Source organism: Sminthopsis crassicaudata, chromosome 1, assembly GCF_048593235.1.
Source record: "Sminthopsis crassicaudata isolate SCR6 chromosome 1, ASM4859323v1, whole genome shotgun sequence".
In the NCBI taxonomy this organism is placed as follows: Eukaryota; Metazoa; Chordata; class Mammalia; order Dasyuromorphia; family Dasyuridae; genus Sminthopsis; species Sminthopsis crassicaudata.
The window spans coordinates 60604321-60628369 of NC_133617.1; the positions used below are offsets into that span (position 1 = coordinate 60604321).

Below are 24049 nucleotides of genomic sequence, written 5' to 3' on the forward strand. Positions count from 1 at the left end.
CACGTGGGGTAAGGGCTCCCTTGCAAGGAAGCCCGGCAGTCCTGGGTGGCTGAGGCAGGGGCCCAGCAGGAAACAGAGGTAAGGATGAGGGGGGCTGGCAGGGGTCTTAGAGCTGAGCCAGAACTAAGAACAGGGATCTTGGGATGGGGAGCAGGATGAGAGCTGGGCTATAAGGGGGGCAGAGCTACAGGCTGGCTGAGGGTTAACCTCTCAGAACTGATGTTCCCCCACCCCATCTTGTTATGGACCCCCCAGTGCAGAGTGCCCATCACTTCCACGTCTGACTCTTCCTTCCTTTACCTCCCAGTCTCCACAGGAGATGGAGACGGCTGCCCCACCACGCTCCCAGGCCAAGGCGGCTTCCCCCCTAGATTCCTACCGTTGGCGGCTGGGAGGAGACAGGTCAGCAGGGCCCTCCAGATGGAGCCGCTTTCAAGGCTGGGGCCGAGCCCTGAGTAACCCCGAGACCTCAGAGCCGCCGACCAGCAAGCCCTCGCAGCGGTCTCTCTTCCGCCGGGCTGTGTCCGCCTCTGCCAAGGAGTCGGGAGGGGGCTGGAACTGGAAACTTTCCAAGTACCTTCGCTCTGGGAGTCAGCTACAGGCACCTGAGCCTGTGACCGGACCCCAACAGGAGGCAGCGCCAGAATCAGAGCCCTTGGGTAAGGATGACACCCACGGTGTCCCCAAAGGATGCCCAGACACGGCCCACTGGGCTCTACCCAGAGATGAGTGTCTTTGGTAGCTGGGATCCAAAGGCCCCCCCTATTCTCCCTAACGCCCTTGATCTAAGGGCCCAACGCGAGAGTGGGAAGTGGTCATTTCTGTGTAGACCCCAAACCATAGCCAAGGCTTAGAGCATTCTCTTTGGGGAATCTTGTCCCCGGGCACATTGTGCCCCCGCCCTCGCCACACTTAAGGACCTCCCTGGCTCACTTCTCAAAGCACGGGTCATTCTAGGTTTTTACAGAGCAAAGAGGCTGCTGGGGAGCCGGATGCCTGGGTTCCCTCCTCTCTGAACAGGATAAGGGGAACAAGCCACCTCATCATCCTTTCTAACACACAGGAAGTTGTGGGGAGAGCTAGGAGAGGAAGTGGTTCCGACTGAACTTGTCCCTTCTCTTCTACCTGTCTTTGGCAGGGTGCTGGGGGAAGGCAGGGAGTGCAGGGTAAATGTCTCCTGTCCAGACTCTTCTTCTTGAGGAACGAGAGGTCTCCCTTCTAGAGCACTCATGAAAGCGGGAGGCAGGGGGCCGCGTACTCGGATTTAGCTTGTCATACTCTGAGGCTATGAGGGCAAGATGGGCCAAAGGGGGAGAGGAGACTTCTAAACTAGAATCTACCATCAGGAGAGTCTCCTGGCTGTCTAAATGCAGGGGACTAAGGGGGCGAAGAGACCGGACCGTTCTTAGGGCTCATGAGACTTAGCCCGGAGGTTATGGGACCGAGGCTGCCCCCTCATCCCAAGAGGTCCTGGCTGTGCCTCCTTCACCCATGACCCTGACCTGGGCTTTCTCCTTTAGGGGTCAAAGCTGATTCGTCTGCTCAGGAGGCTTTTCAGGAAAGGAGCCTCGCACCTTCTACCGGGGAGGATGATAATGAATATCGAGGCAGGAGCCATCTGACTGCTCTTTTTCCTTTTCCTCCATGTTCGCAGTGCCTTTCCTACCTATTTCTTCTTCTATACCCCCAGGTTACCGCCCCAATCAACACCTTGCCACTTCTTCCCTGAACTATTTATTTCCAGTACCTCCGAACCAAGCTTCCCAGCTCCGGGAGCTCACTTCCCTCCTAGCGAAGCTGCAGCAGCTGCCAAAAGTATCTTTCCCAGGCCCTAAAGGATCTCAGAGATCATCCGTCCAATCCCCTCATTTTACAGATGACAAAACTAAGGCCCCCAGGCCTACTTAGTTCCATGGATAGTAAGTAGCCACTCTATTACTGGACATTGTAACCCAGTGCTCCAATTCCAGCTCCCATCAAGTCCTCCTCCTATGCAGATACCTTTCATGACTCTCAGTTGCCTACAAGATATTGCAGTTGTCTTATTTTCTATGTCCAAATTGAATACCGTAGGTACTTAATTAAATGTTTTAAAAAATTTAATTTAGTCCTCACAGCAGCTGTGGGAGTTGCGTAAGGCTAATCCTGAATACGCAGTTTTGCTGATTGGTTGACAGGAAGACACTCTCTCCCCCTTCGGTGACGCTGCTCTTTCCAAGTTCTCCTCCTCCTGTCTGACTTCTCAGCCTCTCCTTCTCTAGATCCAGATTCCTCGATCTATCATTCAAGGCTTTTAATGATTTGCTTCCAATGTTTCCAGCTTTATCTCTCACTTCCCTTCGTGTATATCCGAGCTGGTTTCCTCACAGTTCTCAAGCCAGACTCATTCCTTCCTTAAAGTGTGTCTTCTCTCCCCTCCTGGACTCTCCCCTCCTTCTCCTAGTCTTTTCTCTCCCCTTTTTCTCCTTCCCTCCTCTCTCCCCTTCATCTCCTCTCCCTTTTCTCCTCTCCTTTCTTCCTTTTACTTCTCTCCTGTCTTTTCTCTCTTCTCTTTTCTTCTTCTTTGCTTTCCAAGTCCAGCATAGAATTCAGGACTCACTTTAAAGCCACTTCCTTTAGCAAAGCTCTCTTCAAAAATGTTGGGGTTTTTGGCTTATAATTATGCAAAATAACTTAAGCAAAAAGGTTTTGTTTTTTTTTTTTTCCCCGAGGCTGGGGTTAAGTGACTTGCCCAGGGTCATACAGTCAGGAAGAGTTAAGTGTCTGAGGTCAAATTTGAACTCGGGTCCTCCTGAATTCAGGGCAGGATACAGGTTATTAATAAAAAATCATTAGCATTAGCTTTTAGTCAGTCAATAAACATTTATTAAACACCTTCCATGTTCTAGGAACTAGGAACTGGGGATACAAATAAAGACTAAAGATAGTCCCTGCTTTCAAAGAGCTCACAGTCTAATGAAGGAAACAACATGCAAAAAACTGAATTTATATAAATTCATACAAATTAATTTATATGGAAAATGGGAAACAATCAGCACTGGGAAGGAATTAGGATTGATGAAGATTGGGATAGTTTTTTTCTAGTTAAAGATAATTTTTTAATCGTGTAGATCTTTAATTCTATATAGAGTGTCCAAGTAGGGCTTGGGTGCCATTGGCTAGAGTTAATACACAGATTTTAAATAGGTTAGAGATGTCTCTCTAGCTGCCTGTTAGGGCTCCCTAACTGTCTTTGAAGTGTGATGAACATAGCCAATTGTTGGGGGCAGTTAGTTGGTGCAGTGGACAGAGCACCGGCCCTGAAGTTCCCTATCATTATAGATCCCTCTCTTTCCAGGCTCTGTCCCTTCATAGATGCACCACAGAATGATGTCAATGCTCTTTCTTTTATAGTACTAAAAGAAACCTCATTCCCTGACTTAGATCTATGTGGTCCAGAGAGACCACAGGCTCCAAAGGTCCCCATTGATGATTCCAAAACAATTTCTTCTGTCTGCAGGGAAATTAGTTTGACCCTTTTGAGTAACCTGCTACACTCCTCCCTTGTTTAGAATTTTTAAGTCCATGCAAAATCAACAATTGTTACCATCAATGGTACACTTGCCTCATAGTATCCAAACACACGTCATCACTTAACAAAACAAGATGACTAACCCATTATCCCAGGTAATCCCTTTTAAATAGTATTCCCAGCAAATGTGCCTCAACAGTATTTGCAACAGACAGAGCACTATGCAAAACGTGTCTTGACAGGCTGCTTCAGTGGCTAGGGGTTTCAATTATAGGCCCTGCATAATATATGTATACATTATAGGAGTACGTGCATATCTATGTAAGACAGTATAATGGCACTCACCCAATGATACTATAAGTAGACTGACAAAATTGGAAAATATGCAAATCAGCAAAACCATGCACATATTACTAACAGCAAAACTAAGCTGAGTTAACAAACCAATGGAGCTATTACATACAGAATTCTAACCAAAAAAAAAAAAAAAAAAGGCAAAGAGACAGAGAATGTCGGATTTAAAAATGTCTGAAATGGACAGAAAAGACAGAAAGTAGGGAAAGAGTCACACCAGCAGTCCTTTGAATTCTTGGGAGGAAAAAAAATGGCTCCATCACCTCTCAGCAGGATTCTTTCAATGAGGGCTAGACCACTCACTGTCAGTCCCCATTCAAACTGTCCCTCATTCTTGCTGCCACTGCTGCTCTCTTAATTCCTTCACAGATTCCTGTCTATCTTTCTCTACTCCCTCCCTCTATGTGTCACAGAAACCTTCCAAAGCTCTCACTGTGGCAGAAACTCTGTCTTCCAGCTCAAGCCCATGAGAATCCAATATCTAATACACACTCAATAGCCTGGATTTTTTTTCCCCCTCTATTATCTAACATCAAGCTACTGTTATAGATTTATTTATTTTATTTCCAGTTTGTCTTTTTTTTTTTTTGGCAAGACAATTGCCCAGGGTCACACAGCTAGTAAATATTAAATATCTGAGACTGTATTTGAATTCAGGTCCTCCTGACTCTAGTGGACTCTCTACTGAGCCCTAGATGCCCTTGCAGACTTTCTTTAAACTACTTTCCATCTGCTCAGATTCACAACCAGAATCTGGTCTCATCCTTCCCTCTCCCACCTCCATGTATTCCAATAGACCACCCCTACCTGGAATTAATTCTCTTTCTCCTCTACCACCTGTTAAAATTTTCTCATCCTCCAAATCCCATCTTAAGTACCATTCTTCCCATCAGGTCATTCCGAGTCTCAGTTCCCCAGCTAACAGTAAACTTCTTCATTTATACATTGTCTGGACATCATTTCTATCTAGTTACCTGTTCATGTAGTCTTGTCTTTCTATTAGGCTAAGGGACTGTGTATCACCAGCACCTAGTACAATGAGTGCTTTGCACCTAATAAGACCTTAATAATTATTTGCTCACTGGTCAGATTATTGGATCAAATCAAGTAAGCAAAGCCAACTAATATTTGCTAAAGTGTCTGCTGTGTGCCAGGCACTATGCTAAACCCCGAGGATATTCAGAAAGACAAAAGGTCGGCCCTTGTCTCAAGGGTCCCACAGTCTGATGGGAGAGACATGTCAATGACCATAGAAACAAGATATGTACAGGATAAAGGGAGGCTCTAGAATTAAGAGGGGAGAGGCTAGAAAAGTTTTCTCACAAAAGGTGGAACTTCAACTGAGAATTCAAGGAAGGCAAAAGACAGAGATAAAGAGGGAGGCTATTCCAGGTATTCGGGACAAGCAAGTGCAACGATACATACATAGGTGGGAGATGGAATGTCGTGTCTGAGGAACACCCAAGAGCTTACTACTAGATAATAGAATATATAGAAGAAAATAAGCTGAAATGTAATAGGGATAAATACAGTTTAAAAAAGAAAGAAAGAAGTGAGCTGCACAATACAAGATGGAGAAAGTATGATGAGGCAACAGTTATTCTGAAAAAGACCTGAAGGTGGTAGTGGACTGCAAGCATGAACCAGCATGGTGATCTAGAGGCCAAAAGGCTGTTATGATATTAAGCTGCATTCAGAGAGATGGAGCTCCCGAAGGCTATTACTTACTGTCCAGACTCTGTCTTGCTCTGATCACATCTGTTCAGCTCTAGAAAAGACATTAGTTGAGTTGAAGTAGCCAGAATGGGGAGCGGACTGGATTGCATGCTGCATGCATTTAACCTGTAGAAGAGAATGGCCGCTGTTTCCATGTTACACCAAAGAGAAATAAGGCTTGTTTTCATTGGTTTAAGAGAGAAAATCCAGGAATAATGATGGGTGGAGATTGCAAAGAGGCAAACTGAAGCTTGATATCTTTAAATTTTTTTTTCTAATGATTAGAGCTATTTATAAATGGAATTATTCTCCTGGGTTAGGTAATAGGTTTTTCTTCTCTGAAAGTCTTCAGGCAAAGGCCGGATAACCGTTTATTAAGTGCTGAGTTGTAATGCATAGGAGTAGACTTTGGAAGAGAGTAGGGAGGACCTATGTGATTAGATTGAATTATAATAATACAGCTGGAAAGGTATTAGGGGTGTCATATGGTGGAGATCCTTGAAGGAGAGGCTAAAGGGTTTGGATCTTGTGCTAGATCCAAGAGAGACCAGAGTCCCACCGAAGTAGGGCATTTATTAAGCACTTATTACATGCCAGGCTCTGTGCTGAGTGTGAGGATTCAAATATGAGTCAATAGGAAGATAATCCCTGACCTTTGAGGAATTCTAATAGGGGAAGACAGTACACAAAAAGGAGCTAAAAAATTGAGGAGAACGATGTCAGTGCGGAAAGTCAGAAGCAGAGCCATGAGGAGAATAAGGGTGGGCAGGTCTGTGTCCCTCCTCCAGATGGAGGCCCAGTGGGAGAAGGGGGCAGTGAGATAGTCCAGGGCAAGAAGGCTGGAGTGGGGGATGGGTGGGAGGGAAAGTCACATGGTCAGTTAATGGAAGATGCTGGACAAGAACTAGATCCTCTGACTCTTAGTCCAAAGTTAGTTTCTATCAGAGCCCTGCTCTTGCAGCACAGGCACTGTGGTTTTTTTTTGCATCTTTTGGGCAAATCAGGTTACCTCTATGAGAGCCAGATTTTTCATCTGTAAATTAGAAATTCTACTTACTTCATTGTGTTATAAGGAAAGCCCTTTGCAAGCCCTAAATCATTCCATGAATGTTGACTTCCACTCCCCATATCTCCCCCTTCCATCTTGGAGTAGCTCATGGGCTCTCGGGAAGGGGAGAAAGATGGGTCAGGGCAAGGAGTGGTCAAGTGATGGGGGACAGTCTTTTCCTGGAATGCTTTGCACTGCATAGCCTCTGAGTTCTGTTCCAGTTCTAAAATTCAGTGATTCTGCGGCCTGGTTGAGTTAATAGCACTGTAAGGACCAGAATTTCAAAATACTTTAAAAGACCGAAAATGGGGATGGATCTTCAGGCCCTCCCGGGTTACAAAGAGCACGTGTGAATTGCTCTGCCAATTTTATTTTTTTAATTTTTTTTTTTATATAAATGCTGGCTGTTGTTACTGTTGTTGTCCGTGCTGGAATGATCATCTGCATGTTCTCTGCTCAGAGCCCCTGCCTGTGATTCAACGCATCCCCGAGGCCCCCACTGCCGACGTTCCCGTCTGGGACATCAGCAGCTTCACCCTCCTGGACGGAAAACTGCTACTTCTGGGGAAAGAGGAGGAGGTAAAGGGGAACATGGGGAGGGGAAATAAACGGGAGGGGGAGGGGAGGCAGAGGAAGGGGAAGGAGAGATAAAAGGAGAGGTTGGGAACGGAGGGGTGATGGGTGAAGGGAATGCAGAAGGAATGAGAGGAGTTTGTCCATCTGTAAATAGGCTGCAGGGAGACACCTTCCCAGGGCTGGGAGTGTGGGCTCTGAGGGCAGCGTGCAGCTGATAGCCGGAGGGGCCAAGGAGCCAGGTGAGCTGTGCTGGGAGGGAGGGACGGCTAAGACCTATCGGTCCCAACCTGGCTCGTGGTGGGGTGAGAAAAGGAGGCCGGGGTGGGCCGCAGGGGGGGCAGATGACAGATGCACCCCAGCCCAAGGGAACCTGAGGTTGTCAGGGCCCATCTTCCTCCAAGCTTGCAGTCGTCCTTCCCTTTACAGAGCAGAGAAGAGGCGAGTCGGAGGCCGCCAGCACCAACCAAGGCCACAACGTGAGGGTGAGCCTCCGATGCGGGAGTGGGTGGGGGGAGACCCCAGGGCACCCTACAACTCAAGCCCTGACCTCTCTCCCTGTTAACCTGCAATCCCAGGGTTTGCTGTGGAAGAGACTCAAGGAGAAGAAGAAAGGGAAAGCTGGAAGCACTGGAACAGGGTAAGGAGCACATGGGGCCCTGAACTCGAAGTCGGCACATCTGCCTTTCAGGCCTCATCTTCGGAGCTGTGGCTCTGGGCAAAAATGGTTGTTCCAGCCTCAGTTTCCTCATCTGTAAAATGGGAACACCCGTGCTTGCACAGCTCACCTCACAGAGTTAACATTCACCCAAAGAAATATGAGATAGGACTCTGATGAAGTCAGGTGGGAAAGCAGGCGAAGGGATACCGAGAACGCTGAGCATTGTGTGCCCACAATCTCAGACCACTAGGTCTGAAATATTCTCAGCTCAGTGGTTGGCAGAGATGGGAGTGACGGAGACCCCAGGGTACCAAAAGCCTGTTGTTAAAGCTGCTGGAGGCCTGAAAGTGGTGTTAATGACTCCCTAAGTTCAAATCCCGGCAAAGCCTGGTACCCCATCCTAGTGGCTCCTCCCTTCTCAGTCAGTCCAACCTCCCAAAGTCAGTGATCGCTATACTACAAGCAGAGTCAGTCAGTCAGTCAGTCAGTAAGCAATTATTCAGTATTTCTGACGTCCCAGAACACCTCAGTGCACCCACTTGTACAATGGGGATGTTGCAAAGATATGATAATATATGTCAAGATTGCTTTTTCCATTTGTGACCCCTGTTTGTCTGAAAAATTTTTACTGACTGTGGATATGTCGGTATATAAAATAGGTATACAAATCAAATATTTGCTGATAATTAATCATGAAGAAATTAATGCTAAAACAAATCTTTGCTATACATAAAATTTTACCATTTATTAAAGATGAAAGCAAATTTACATACTAATGAGATGGGTGTGCTTGTTAAGAATTAAATCTTGGCGGAATATTTGATACTACAGGAAGCAGAGCATTCGGAAACATTTTTACTGTTGCCAAATTTTTTTGCAACCCCCTACATTCGGTGTGACCCCATGTGAGGTCAAAATCCTCAGGTTAAGAAACTTTGATATATGTGAAGTTTTTGTTCAATTGTGTCTAACTCTTCTTGGGGTTTTCTTGACAAAGATATTGGAGTGGTTTATTATTTCCTTCTCCTGTTCATTTTACAGAAGAGGAAAGAGGCAAACAAGGTAGTAAGTGAAGCTGGATTTTAACTCAGATCTACCTGATTCCAGGCCTGGCAATCTATCCGCTGTACCACCTGGCTGCCCAGTAAATCTTAAAGAGCTATATAAATATGAGCTGCAATTGTAATAATAATAATGATGATTATAAGTCTAAAGGGTTCTCTCAATGGAAGGCAGCTATGCTGAGGATAAGTGGAGTGGCCCAGGAAGACTATTGTCCCCTTCAATGTCACATCCCACTCCTTTACCAGGTCTTCCAGTGCCCGGGGCTCCCAAGAATCCCTTGTAAATGAAGGTTCCATCAAAGAGCTGGACCTGAGCAGTGAGCGAAACGTCCAAGTCTGGCCTCTGCACCCCAGCCTCCTCGGAGAACCCTACTGCTTTCAGGTATGAGAAAAAAGGGGCCATACGGGCATAAATGGTCCCACCCTCCACCCACGGATTGTCCTGCTTTAAGTCTATGCCCACCCCTTGTATCCCTGCATTATGTATCCCTTCCACTTCCCTTCTGAAGGGCCTGCCTCCCCTCCTCACAGGTAACTTGGCCCAGCGGCAGCCGATGTTTCTCCTGCGGCTCGGCGGCTGAGCGGGATCGATGGATTGAGGATCTGCGCCAGAGCCTACAACCCCACCAGGTCAGCACTTGGGAAGCCCACCTGGTGTCGGTTCAGACTTGGATAGCCAGCCCAAACCCCAAATTCAGGACAGGCTTAGGGAGCCAGTCTGTCAGGGAAAATACTAACTTGAGTGCTGAGGTTTTGAAATCAGAAAAAAATCAGAACCACAGGATGCTGGAAGGGACAGCAGAACACAGAATGTCAGACACGAGAGGGTTCTTGGAACAAACCGTCAAAGCCGGCAGGCCCTTCGAACATACGATGTCATAGGTGGGAGGGCGCTTAATATAGCAGAACTTGGAGGACCTTTAGAACCCAGAATATCAGAGCTAAGAGGGGCTTTAGAACAGGGAATGTCCGAGCTGGAAGGAGACTTAGAACACCGAATCTAAAGTGTCTTTAGAACAAACTCAAAGCCGGAAGGCCCTTGAGCACACACAGTGTCATAAGTAGAAGGGCCCAGGAAGTCAGATGTGGGAAGAACCTCAGAACATAGTATATCAGAGCTAAGAGGGGCTTTAGAACAGGGAATGTCCGAGCTGGAAGGAGACTTAGAGCAGAGAACGTCAGAGTTGGGAAGGCCCGTGACACAGGATGTAAGAGTTGGGAGGGGCCTGGGGATACAGAAGGCCAGATTTGGGAGGATGCTCAGAACTGAGGAAGCCTTTAGCACACAGATTGTCAGAACTAGAAGGACGTTTAGAACAAATTGTCAGAGCTGAGGGAATGTTCGCATTCCTGGCAGCTCATCTAGTAAAGGAGCCAGGCCTTTAGTGGGCACCTAAAACAACACTAGACTCAATGGAGGATTGTCTTTTAAAATATGTTCTGAGGGGGCAGCTAGGAGGCGCAGTGGAGAGAGCACTAGCCTTGAAGTCAGGAGGACCCAAGTTCAAATCTGGTCTCAGACACTTAACACTTCCTAGCTGTGTGACCCTGGCCAAGTCACTTAACCCCAGTTGCCTCAGCAAATATATATGTTCTGAGGCAATCACCTAACCTGGACATCTCCAGGAATGGGGAGCTCACCCCACTGGGAACTCTCCAGGAATGGGGAGTTCATACTATTATTATTATTATATACTATTGTTAATGACCAATGCTTATTGAAGGAAGTTTTCCCCAGTAACTGCTCCCTGCCCCTTGCCGCCATTGTTCCTAGCCCTCCATCGCAAGTCCCCTCTGCCATCTCACTCTCAGCCCTAGCTCTACAACTGTCCTTTCTCTTCTTTCTCCAGGAAAGCCAAGAAAGGGAAGAGACCTGGCTGAGCGTGTGGGTCCACGAGGCCAAGGGGCTCCCACAGGGTAGCTCTGTAGGCCTTCGGGTAGAGCTGTGGTTGGATGGGGCCTTGTTGGCCCGCACAGCCGCCCGGCCGGGGCCTCACTTCTGGGCCGAACGCTTCCACTTTGAAGCTCTGCCCCCTGCCCGCCATCTTTCCCTTCGCTTGCGCCAGGCAGACCGGGACTTGGGCAACATATCACTGGCACTAACTGAGCTGGGACCCATGGGAGGGGGCCTGGAGCGGTGGTTCCCTCTGGAAGGAGGACCTCCGGGCGCAGCCTTGAGGGCACGGGTTCGAGCACGCTGTCTGCGGATACTACCCACTGAGCGCTACAAGGAGCTGGCAGAGTTCCTCACCTTTCACTACCCAGAGCTGTGCCATGCCCTGGAGCCCCAGCTGCCTGCCCAGGCCAAGGAAGAGTTAGCAGCCACCATGGTCCGTGTGCTGCATGGCACAGGAAAAGCCCAGGTAGGAGAGGGAGCACTGAAGGGGAAGTGACTGGGGAGAGGACTGCCTGCAAGCTTCCTTTTTTAACTATTTATTCTTGCTAACTAGATATTGATTTCAGTTGTTTCCATAGTACTGGAGGCCCCCCAAGCTGGTGACAGTCGCTATTGAAATTCAATCACCTGGACAAAGCTCTATTACCCTACCCTAGTCAGTTCTGTCCCAATCCCTCTTTTTCCCCCTTCTCCATGGTAAGTCAGTGCAGTCTTCCAAAGGGCAAGAATATATTCTCTACTACAGCAACACACAAACTATTAACAAGCCAGACGAATAAAGGGATGTGGGGCAGCTGTTGGTGGATTGCTTTGGTTTGGAGCTTGCATCCAGCTGTAGGATAATGAATGGCTCCTGCTGGATTCAAATCCTGTCTCAGATATATACTGGCTTTGTGAGCCTGTACAAGTCACTTAATCTCCCTGAGCCTGAGTTTCTCCAGTTGTAAAACAGTGATGATAGCAAATTTTAGTTCAGTTTTGGAATATTGGTCACAGAGGATTAGACCTAGAAGGAACCTTCCAAACTCTCTTTTGTGACACTGAGAAGGACCTTTTTTCATATTTTACTGCAAGATCTCCCTCTTCTCCGTATTTCACAGGTTTTTGATGTATTCCCCCAATTTATCTTTCTTTACTTCAATTTTTGATTGAGACGTCCCTTCTTCTAGCTAATATTGTCTCCTCTATCTGTATCTGTCTTCTCCAGTAAATTACCTGCCTAATCGCCCTCTCTCCCTTATCTTCAGACTTTCCCCTTCTCCTAGGTCTTTTCCCATTGCCTGCAAACATATGCAAATCTCTTCTATTCTTAAAAATCCCTCTCTGATCCCTCAAGCTACCACACTATGTTTTTCTTTCCTTCCTCGGGTCAAATTTTCTCTCCTCTCACTCTTCTCAAACCTTTGCTTTCTGGTTTCTAATTTCATTCCTCAACAGAAACTACTTTCTCCAAAGTTACCGGTGATCTCTAGTCAAATTTGGTGGCCTTTTTTCAATTTTTACTCTTGACATCTCTGAATCATTTCATGTTGCCCAGCTTCTTCTCTTTTTTTGGTGAGGCAGTCAGGGTTAAGTGACTTGCCCAAGATCACACAGAAGTTTTTGACACTTGAACTCAATCCTCCTGATTCCAAGACCCCTGCTCCATCCATTGTTCCACCCAGCTGCCTCTCCTCTCTGGATTTTTTTTTTTAATGAAACTGCTATCCTTAATTCACTTCCTACTTGTCTGTCAGTTCTTCTCAGTATCCTTTGCTAGCTCATCATCCATAGCCCATCCTTTAACTATGATAGTAACCTACCGTCCTGCTCAAGCCTTCATCTACTCTCTCCCAACAGTCTATCTTCGGGATCTCATCAACTTCCATAGGTTTAATTATCATCTCTATGCTTGTGAGTCTTATATCTATATATCCAGACTCTCTCCTGATCTTCAGTCCTACAGGATATGTCTATTAGACATTCAAACTGGATATCTCAAATTCAACATGTCTAAAACTGAACCTATTATTTTTTCCCTCTTCCAAAACTTCCTGTACAGACAAGGGCAGATACCACCATTCTTCCAATTTTTCAATTTCAATACCTCAAGGTCATCCTTACTTCTCATTCACCCAGCATAACCAGTTGCCAAATCTTGTTGGTCCTATGTCCACAATATCTCTCACTTCTCACTTTCACTCCTTTTCTCTAGTCTCATTGAAATCACATTAATTAAAGTCTTAATCACCTTAGTCCCAGGCTGCTGCTATATTTTCCTAATTGGTCTTCCTGCTTCAAGTCTTTTCCCATTACAATCCACAATCCACAGGACTGCCAATGTAATTTTCCTAAAGCACATGTCTGACCATTTCTTTCCCTAGGGAGCACTTGAGTGCTCCCTATTGCCTTTAGAATTAAATATAAATGCCTCTATTTTGCTTTTAAAGCCCTCTGCAAGCTGGTACCATCCTACCTTTCCAGCCTAATTGCACATTACTCCCTTTCATGCACACTATAGCCAAATTAGCCTTCTTCCTGTTCTTCACACATGGTACTCCATCTCTTTTCCACTTACTCTACTCCATGCTGGGTATGCTCATCCTTCTCATTCCTGCTTCTTAGAATCCCTACCTTTCTTCAGGTCTCAGTCTGAGGACCAACTTACTTAATCATGAGCTTTTCCTGATACCCTAGTTACCGATTCCTTTATATGTACATGTTGTCTCCTTAGATAGATTTCTGATGAAGTTGATGGCCCCTAGGATAGATGAGATTCTGGGAAAATGTATGGCTGGAACTGTTAGACTTTTGTCATTGTATTTCCAACACCCAGCACAGTACCTGGTATATAGTAGGAACTCAATAAATTCAAGCAAATTAATTGACATAAACTGTCACAGCTAAAAGAAGTCTTAAAGAATCAAGCAAGCATTTTTGGAGTCCGTCCTGTGCTTGAGGGGATAGTCTCTGGAGTTCCAAAGGCAAAAATGATATATTTCCTGCTCCGAAGGAGCTTCCATTCTAAAAAGGGCAACAAGCACAAAATAAATACCAAACAATTAATAGGAGAGGAACCTGTTTCTGGCAGGATCAGGAAAGACTTTATATACACAGTGGTATTTCAACTGGATCTTGAAGAAAATTAGAGATTATATAAAGAGGGGAAGGTGCTACAGGCATGGGGCTGGGGAGGAAGATGGGAAATGGAATGTCATGGAATTCAGTTTGGGGCTGATGGGGAAGGCAGGATAGGGATGAAAGGCCTGGCTTTTTAAGGATGGTCTCCTGGAACCCAATGTACCTAAGGAGGAACCATTGCCCTGGGAGATAGGGACATCCCTAGCTAGGTTCTAAGGTCACAGACCACATTTCTGGTCAGGCACTAGTGACAGACCTTGGCCTGGAAGAGCTGGCCCACTGTGGAGGGAAAGAAGCATTGCTGTTCCGAGAAAACACACTGGCCACGAAGGCCATCGATGAGTACATGAAGCTGGTGGGTCAGAGCTACCTGCAGGAAACACTAGGTAAGGGGTTGGAAAGGAGAGCGGGAGCTGTGGAGCAGCTTCCGGGGACCTTGGGGAGGAGGGAGGTGTGGGATAATAGGAGGAGAGATCTGGAAGAAAGGAGTCTGGACTCCTCCTGTCCTCCCCACCCTATGTCCGGCCACAGGAGGAACCGTGGGACGTCTCTGCGCCTCTGAAGACGACTGTGAAGTAGATCCCAGCAAGTGCCGTGGGCCGGCCTTAGCCCAGCACCAGGTCGCCCTGAGGCAAAGCTGTGAGGATGTCTTCCTCAGCATCACCCGCTCCTCCGAGTGAGCCCGGGCCCTAAATCCTGCCACTTGTCCCCCAGGGACAGGGCTGGTCTAGCTTGTTCCCTTGACTCCCCTCTCAGCACATTCATGGCCAATCTGGGTATTTCCTCCGCCAGAATTTGCTCTTATCCTCTCCTCTAGTGATCTCTGAGTGCGATTCCCTTATCCCTTGCTCTCTTTCAGGTCTCTCTGCCTCTTACCTTTTCCTGGCTCCTGTTTCTCTTCCACACAGTTCCCTTTCCGCTTCAGATTCCGCTGCATCCCTCTAGACCCTAACTCCTTTTCTTGATAGAGTTTACTTTAACCCCGTGACCTGTTGTTCCTCTTGACCCCATAGTTGGTTCCCGGCTGAGCTGAATGCTGTGTTCTCCAGCTGGTGGGCAGCATGCCAGGAGCGGGGAGCTGAGCCCCTGGGGGAGAGGCTGGTTTGTGCCTCACTCTTTCTAAGATTCCTGTGTCCAGCCATCATGTCACCAAGCCTCTTCGGCCTTGCCCACGAGTACCCAGGCCCCGGCCTGGCTCGAACCCTTACCCTCATTGCCAAAGTCATTCAGAACCTTGCCAACCGAGCTCCGTAAGTCAATAGTCAAGTTTTTATTAGGCAATTGCTATGTACCAGGCATTGTGCTGAGTGCCAGGAGTAGAAAGACAGGCCAAAAAAAAAACCAAAACAAAAACAAAGACCCTGCCCTAAAGAAACTCTCATTCTAATGGAGGATCCAGCATCTAAATAACAAGGTCCACGCAAGATAGGGTAGATGAAGATAATCCCAGAAGGGCCAGCAATAGAGGCTGTGGAGGGGTGAGGGGTTGGAAAAGGTCTGCTGCAAAGAAAAACCAAAAAGGAGAGGGGAGGAGGAAGGACGGCATTCCTTGGAGGACAGCCAAGACTAAAGTATGGAGACGGAAGGAGTGTCATGTTCAAGGCCTGTGAAGTTTTCCTCCCCATTCCTGTCAGGGAATTCTCTCTTGCTGTCTCCAGGTTTGGGGAAAAAGAAGATTACATGAGCTTCATGAATGATTTCTTGGAGCAACACAGCTCAGCCATGCAGCACTTCCTGGTCCAAGTGGCCTGTGGGGATGGAGACAGGGCCCCGAGGGGCTACCAAGGCAGTGGAGACCTGGCCAGAGGCCTGGCCATCCTGCATGTTCAGCTCCGCACTATCTTCTCTGATCTGGACCAGGTACCCACCCTCTGCCTCTGGCACCCCGGCCCCACCACTCGGCCCTGTTATTTCCCCTCAGGGTCTCTTAGGCTCTAGCCCGTGGGTTAATCTAGTCCGGTCCAGAGCCCAGGGCCCCAAACTCAGAGTTTTGAGTCCAGTCTAGTCCAGAATGTAGAGCTCAGAGCTCAAGCTAACCCAAAGCCCAGCCCGGCCTTCCTGAAACGACCAGGGGCCCAGTGGTAGGGAAGCTGAAAAAGTTGGCCAGGGCTCCCTAACAGTGCTCTCATGGTAGCCCACACAGGAGAGCCTGGAACCATTGCCCACCATACTTCAAGCCATTGAGGAAGGCCGCCCGGTGCCTGTGTCTGTTAGCATGCGCCCTTGTGCTACCAACATCAGGGCCCAGGTCCACGCAAGGTAACCTGACTGGGGAATGGGAATCATAGAGGGTCTGGTGGAGGGAGTTTATGACTGGAACTGAAATCGGGAGCAGGGAAAGGGATTAGGTTTCGGATCAGGGTTTGGGTTGGTTTCTGAGTCAAGATTGGGATTGGAATCAAAGGTGGCGGAAAGAGGTGAATTAGGGATTGGATTTAGGGTGAGAATCCAGCTTGAGTTTAGGTTGGACATATGAGTCAGACTTAGGGGTTGGTTTGCCCTCTGGATCAGAGCTCGAACCTTCTGTTGGGACGTTTGTAGTTTTTCAGAGAAGCCGGGCTTCCTGGCCCCCAGGGACCTCTCCAAGCACAGCCCTCTCATCTCCAAGAGCCAGTCCCTCAGAAGCATACAGGGCCAGCCTGCAAAGAAACTGCGTCGCCGCATCCAGCGCACCCAAAGCGTCCCTGCCTCGCGGACAGCCAGTCCCCGCACTTCAGGGCCCTTGTCCCAGGCCAGGCCCAAGGGCTCCCTTCCACGAGGTTCCTCACCACAGGGCCGCTCCAGGCTCGGAGTTTCTGCTTCCCTGCCTAGGAAGTCCTCTGTACCCTGGCAGCGCTTCCTGGAGAAACCACATGAAGCAGACCATAGCACTTGCACCCACCGACTCCCTGGGAAGGTAAGGATCCAGCTTGTGACTGCAAATAGCAGACAAGGAGAGGACTCTGGAGGCTGGACCCCTTCTATTCCACCCTCTGGGCTGTCTTCCCTGCAAACGGTCCTTTCCTCTCTGGCAGGGACAGCTGGCAGAGCTTCGGCAAGAGATAGCCTCCCTGTGGGACCAACAGAGAACGCTGGCTGGCCGGCTGGAAGCCCTAGCCAGTGAGACCCAGGCCCTCGGGGAACAACAGAAGAAGGTACTTGGCCAACTGGAAGAGATTCAAGGCCAGCTTAAGGCTAGGTGAGCATCTTTCCTGGTTCCTCCTCGATCCCCATCTGCCCAGTCTCTGCCCTTCCCATTCCTATCCAAGCACCTGGATACTGGACGGCACCTCCTTCCTACCTGATAATCTGGGGAAGGAGAAAGTCCTTAATAGCTTATTCCCTCTCCTACTCACCCAACTTCTCCTCCTGGAAACTGGGGAGATTTGGAGGTCTAAAAGGATTATCTCTTGGGGCAGGGCCCAGAAGCTGGATCCTGAACATAGCCCAGACCCCCGGAGCAGGAGCAGTGAAAATGCCAAGCTGGAGAGTTTGGTAAGTATTCTATTTCATCCTGCAAACATGGTGGTGGTAGCTGGGGTGAGTAAGGAGGGTGGGAATCTGTTTATATGCACTTCCAGGGAGGATCTCACCATCTTACTGGAAGCATTGTACATTTAAACAGATTAGTACAATATAAAGCAAGATGTGATCAGGGTAGAAGAAAGGCAGCTCAGGGGAGCAGAGAGAGGATTAAATTGAGGTATGAATATTAGCTCTGCATTTACTAACTGGGTAAACTTTATCATGCTCCTCCGGACCTCAATTTCTCATCTGAAAAAAGTCTTTTTCAACTCTGAGATTCAGGGATTCTTGGAGAGGTCTTAAGAAAATCGGGAGGAGAGAGAAATGGGAAAAGGGCCTAATCTTTTGGAGATGTGGACAGCTGTTCTTGAGCCTTATATGCCACTTCCCTTACCTTTTCTCTTCTCTAACTGTCCCTTCCTATCTTTCTGCCCCAGGAACACCGCTTAGCTGACCTCCAGAGATCATATACTCAGCTGGTGCACTGGATGCAGGATCAGCAAAAAGCCCCTAGGATGCAGTTTCAGCCGCTGAAGATGCCCTGCACCAATGGAGATGCCACTTGACCCTGTTCATGGTTAGGTTGGGCTTCTATGTAGGCACTGACGTAGATAGAGGCAGATAGCAAAGTATGGGAACCAAGGTGCAGACCCAGGCTGCCAACATTTCCTTTGTCCTCTGCCAATCTACCTTCACCCCTCAGTCCTTGGGCTCTACCCGTTTCTGTCCCTGTTCTATTGGCCTCAAGGAGGCAAGGGGGAGCAGGATTGGGCATGATAAGTTTTGACTGATGGAATCCCCCAACACAGAACTTTGCATCATAAAATTGCGAATTGAAATAAAAGTTCTATTTTTAAAATAGTATTTTACTTTTTTCAAATACATACAGATACTTTTAAGCATTCACCTTTGCATAACCTTGTGCTTCAATTTTTTCTCTCTCTACCTCCAGACAGCAAGCAATCCAATATAGGTTAAACATGTACAAATCTTCTAAACATATTTCCATATTTATCATGCTGCACAAGAAAAATCAGACCAAGAAGGAAAAATAAATGCAAGAAAGAAAAACAATAAACAAGCAAACAATAAAAAAGGTGAAAAATACTCTACTTTGATCCATAGTCATATTTCCCAAGTTCTCTCTGGATATGGATGACATTTTCCATCCCAAGACTATTGGTTCTTTCTAAACATCATGGCGCAAAGTGTGAGTAGGGCTGTCTCTTCCCCCTGTGAGGGCCACTTTCGTTGCTTATTTTTCCCTTGACTGGTCCAGGAGAGCATTCAAAAGCTGAGCTCCCCAAAACCTAAATTATTGTCTAGACTTAGTACAGTGGAATATAAGCTGAATTTGCAGTGAGAAGATCCAGGTTCAAATCCTGATTCTGTTACTTGGTAGCTGTGTAACATTGGAATAACTCAAACTCTCTGGGCCTTAGTTTCCTTGTCGTAAATTGAGGTACTTGGACTAGATAACTTCCAAGATTCCTTCTAGCTCTTGTCCTATGACCCTGTAAATGGGTTGCATTGGCTGAACCCATCTGAGAGGTCTTTATCCAAAGCTTGGCTGACCACCTGTCTTGTTCCATATTCAGGGACAGATTAAGCTGAATTTAGGCTTCTAAGGTTCTAGTTTATTCTAATTCAGTTGGCTCTAATTCAGAGAGGATAACAACTCGATGCTACCTCTGGGGACAACCATTATTAGGAGATTCCTCAGTTTTCTATCTGACACTGCTCACCATCATCATCCCTGCCCCCTCCAAAAAAAACACAACCCCCCCAAAACACCCAGTCTAACTTATTCCAATCAAATCTATAGAACATTTGGAATGCTGGATGCTGGAATACAGGGACAAAAATGAGACAGTGCTTGTTCTCAAGCAGCTCATACTGTGAGGAGGGGTAGGTTATATGGCAGCAGCTAAGAATATCTATGATTTGAGGAGAGAGAGGTCACAATTAGGGGAATCAGGAAAGGCTTCCTGGAGGCAGTGGCCCATAAACTGAGCCTTGAAGGAAGCGAGGTCCCAGAAGTTAGAAGAGCAGAGGCACTAAGGGAAGAGACAGTTCAGAGATCTTTTGTGCCTTCTCCTCACCCACACCTACATTATGTTCTTCTGAGCTCCCATGATACCTGATTATTCCATATTTACATGGCATTTGGACATTTATAAAACTTTGTTCCCAACAACTCTCTAAGGGAAGTGGTATATCATGGTCTTCACTTTACCCATGTGCACATTGGGATCAGACAGAGGAATTGACTTGTCTAACATCATAAAGACAGTAAATAGATCATTGGGGACTCGAATCTTTAGTGAGATTCTTATGGTCTTTCTCCTGGCATAGACCTACTTCTATCTCCCTCCCATGTCCCTTTTCACATTCTGCCTCATAATATTATGATTATTCATATTGTATTAATTACTTGTATTCATGTCTTATTGGGCCTTGAGGCCCAATAAGATCGTTGGCTCCTTGAAGGCATGGATTGTGCCATATTGATTTATTCCCCCCAGTTAGTACCAGGGCAGGGCTTTGCAGCTAGATTACTATGCCTGAGCTAAGGAGGTAAATGGGGGTAGTGATACAATTCAGGTGAAAGGGAGAGTTGAAAACCTTTGTCTTTTTTCTTTTGCATCTACAGGAACTCATAAAGGTGTGTTGTTGGGGGTAGGGTAGTGAGAAGAAAGGTTCACCTTCCCTTCTCTTCTCCCTGAGCTGTCCAGGGAGGCAAACATTAGACGAGAATCACTGAGCTCTGAAACTGAGAAATGGCCAGAAGGAAGAGACTGTGGCTTTGGGAAGGGAGAGCTCAGTACCACAGTACAAAGGAAAGCACACTTGCCTCTGAGGCAGAGGAAGGCTCTGTGTTTAGGTCACTTGTGAAGTCCTGAGCAAAATTTTCAACATCTTGGGACCTCAGATCCTTCACCAGAAAAATAGGGAAAAGACTATTACTTAAAGGAAAAAGCTTTTCTTTTATGAATTGGGAGGAAGAAAGGGCCTGTGTTATACTGAATTATTCTGATTTTTTGAGGTTAACAGGCGTCCTAGCTGAACCAGTTGCATTTCCTTTTTTCTTCTACATTATTATCCAAGAATCTCATTAAACAAGCATATACATGTGAATGTATAGATATATGTATATGTGTGTATGTGTATATATACATATATGTATGTGTGTGTGTGTGTATATATGTAAAATGATTACTCTGTGCCTGTCACTGTGCTAAGAACTAGAAAGGCAAAAGAAAGCAAAAACACTACTGCTGGGGGTTGAGGGGAGGGAAGAATTAAAAAAGAAATTGACACAATAATTTGTTGTATATTTAACAGAAATAGCAAGTTGTATGCAGTAGATTTGCAATTTTATTTACAATCATCTTTTTTATTGTTCTGTATGGAAATGCTTGTTTTATTTCATAAATTAAAAATAAAACAAACCAAAAAACCCCTCAATCCCTGCCCTTAAGGAGCTTACTGCTTAAGAGGTAACTAACTAGGCATACACTAAAAAAGATGGAAAGTCACCTTAGAGGGGCATCTCCTGAATCTGGGAAGATTGGGAAACCCCCGAGGGTTGGATAGTTTGAATTTTGAAGGAAAGCAGAGATTCTAAGAGGCAAAGGTGAGGGGGCAAAGGCTGGGAATGAGGGCTTTGTATCAGGAACAGCTAGTAGGTCTTTGTGGTCAGATCATAGAGTGTGCAGAAGACAGTAAAATATACAAAGACTGGGAAAGAAGGATAGTAAAGACCTTTAAATATCACATCAAAATTACTATTTGATCCTAGACTTATACTTGGAGTTTAGTGAGCAGAGGGAGAGGTACCATGGTCAATCCTGCGCTTTGGGAGTCCACTGGAGCACCAGCACACATGAGCAGGACTACAGATACAATTCAGCATGATTTTTTTTTCATTGATTCCCTTTATTTTTATGAACATTTGCTCTCTTGAAGAATTTTTTTATTTATTTTAAAATTTTTAATAGTTTTTATTTACCAGATATATGCATGGGTAATTTTACAGCATTGACAATTGCCAAACCTTTTGTTTTAATTTTTCCCTTCCTTCCCCCCCCCCCACATGGCAGGTTGACCAATATGTGTTAAATATGTTAGAGTATCAATTAAATACGATATGTGCACATGTCCAAACAGTTATTTTTCAGCATGAATATATTAAATGCCACCTCTGTGCTAGGCACTAGGGATGTGGAGCTAAAGATGAAAAGGGAGCTGCCCTCCCAGGGATTCCATTCTCCCGATGTAGGGCAGATATGAAACATATGTTGATAAACAAATACAGGACAGAGACAACATGATTTAAGGAGGAAGAGACATGTGTGGGTTTTTTGGGTAGTGGGGGTGGTTCGGGAATGACTATGAAGGAAATCTGTCAGGCTTCAGGATGGAGATGATGAGGAGTATCTTCCAGGACGGGAGGCGTTCTCTATAGAACCAGAGAGAAAGGAATGTCACATCTGAAGAAGGCGGAATATGGAGGGCACAAAGGGGAATAATATGAAATTAGACTTAATTAGGCCTTAAGGGGAGAGATTTAAAACCAGGCTTCTTCACATCGGAAATTTTTTAGTGGAGGGATAACATGGTCAGATCTGTGTTCTAGAAATATCAAACTGATAGCCCTATGGAGGATGAAGTAGAAAGGGTAAGAGACAGAGGCTGGAAGACCGATGAACAGGATATTACAGTAATCCGGGCAAGGGATGATGAGGGGAAGATCTGTGAGTATAGAGAAGGGGCACATGTGGCTGGGTAGCCCGGTGGGCAGACGCTGGGCTGGATTCAGGATAAGTGCGAATCTGGCCTTGGATACTCTAGGTAAGTCACTTGATCTCTGTCTGCCTCAATCTGTAAAATGGGAATAATTTCAGCACCTACAATCCCCCTCCCCCGGGCTGTTGTGTGTTTGGTACAGTATTTGTAAAGTGCTTTGCACACCTTAAACTACAAAAATGTTATGTTATTATTCTCACACAAGAAGTATTGGGTAAGGATTAGGAAAGAGAAGAGTTGGGAATCTTGAAGAATGGAAGGATGGCGCTGGCCACCATAGAAATGAGGAAATCTGGAGGAGGGCTAAGTTTTCTGGAGAAAGGTTTGTGATGCCCATGGGACAGAATGTGGGACCGCCATTACCGGACTACGTGGATTTGGGAATCGCAGGGGCTCTCAAACCGCGCCCGGGCCGGACGTACCGCAGAGGACGGTTATGGGCCCGGTTACGGGCCGAGGGCGGAGACGGAGCGGGAGCTTTTGTTCTTACTCTAGTCCGGCCTCCCGCAGTCTGAGGGACCCGGAACCGGCCCGTTTAAACAGTTTTCAGACCACTGCTCTAGAGGGGACAAGCGAAGAGGGGGAACGATTACTCTCATAGATAGCTCTGCACGTTTTCTCCCCCGCGGATGTGAGCTCGTTGAGGGCAGGGACCGCTTTCTTTCGGCTGGCATTTGTGTCTCCATGCCTGGAGAGTTCTCTTGGGCATCCCGGAGTAAGAGCCGAAGGAAAGGTTTCGGCGGCCGGGCAGGAGGTCTGAGAAAAGGCGGTGGGGGTAACATTTAGCCTAACCTTGGAGAGAGCTTTTTGTGCTCCGCGTAGCCGGAAGCCAGACTGCGTGAGGGCGAGGTGAGGAAATCCTGGGGTTCGGGTAAAGGGGAGTACAGATTTCGGCCGACCATCCCCAGGAAGAGCCGGGACAAGTCGAGGTTAAAGACTCGGACACTTGGACTCGTTTGTGGGCCAAGAGTGAGAAACCAGTGAATGGTGACGGAAAATGAACAAAGGGCCAGATTCATAAACTCGGAGCCCGAAGAGACGGGAAGATGGGTCAAGAGAACAAGAACTTAGGATGGCCCTCGTGCCGTCGGGTCAAAGAGGACTCCTAGACGGAGGGGGATGGGCGGAAGGAGCGTGGATGTTGGTCCACAGATTCATGGAGAGACACGGGGCTTGGGAAGGGACGGGAATGGCAGGGGTGGAAACCAAGAGCCAAAAAACCCAAGCCAGAGCGCTGGCCCGAAGTGGTGGGAGTGCGCCCCCGAAGGGCGGAGCGACGGCCGGAGAGCCGGGGCCCAGCATTCTCGTTACTTTACATTCCGGACGCCGGCCCCGGCTGACGGCCCTGGGAGTCGGAACCTCAGGGCTGGAAGGGGTGTCCGAGGCCGCGGACTTCCTTTTTCCTTAATAAACAATCACCTGTTCGGTGAGCTGTCCCTCAGTCTCTGCTGGAAGCCTCCTTTGGGATGCGGGGTCCGACAGGCTTTGGGGCAGCTCTCCCTGTTACTAGGCTTTTCTACGGGGGATGTCACTCAGAGCCTGCATCCCCAGACAGAGCCCGCTCTGCCACGGGAGAGGGCGGCGTGCCCGGGACAGTCCCCTCTTTTTTGTGGGGCCCTTTCTGGGTCAGTTCTTCACCGTTCCGGCCCGGCCCATTCCCCGGCGCTGGGGGGACGTTACCCTGGCACCCCAGATCCCGCTTCCTCGGCTCGCCCTCCCCCGCCGCCTCTCAGAGGCCGGGTGCGCGGCGATCTCCGCGGGGGAGGGTGAAATGAGGCCCGGGAGGACGCAG

General features: G+C 47.4%; 1 protein-coding gene across 1 annotated transcript; it reads left to right on the forward strand.

Moving 5' to 3' along the window:
- Nucleotides 1-19: 19 nt before the first annotated feature.
- RASAL3 (RAS protein activator like 3) lies at nt 20-18307 on the forward strand. The gene is made up of 18 exons (XM_074306478.1): nt 20-78; nt 308-659; nt 7090-7208; nt 7360-7444; nt 7632-7687; nt 7781-7842; nt 9174-9309; nt 9459-9557; nt 10778-11290; nt 14186-14330; nt 14476-14620; nt 14958-15194; nt 15603-15804; nt 16079-16203; nt 16486-16840; nt 16959-17122; nt 17343-17418; nt 17886-18307. Exons 2-18 carry the CDS (start codon nt 320-322, stop codon nt 18012-18014), a joined length of 2988 nt encoding a protein of 995 aa, XP_074162579.1. The 5' UTR covers nt 20-78; nt 308-319; the 3' UTR covers nt 18015-18307.
- Nucleotides 18308-24049: the final 5742 nt, after the last annotated feature.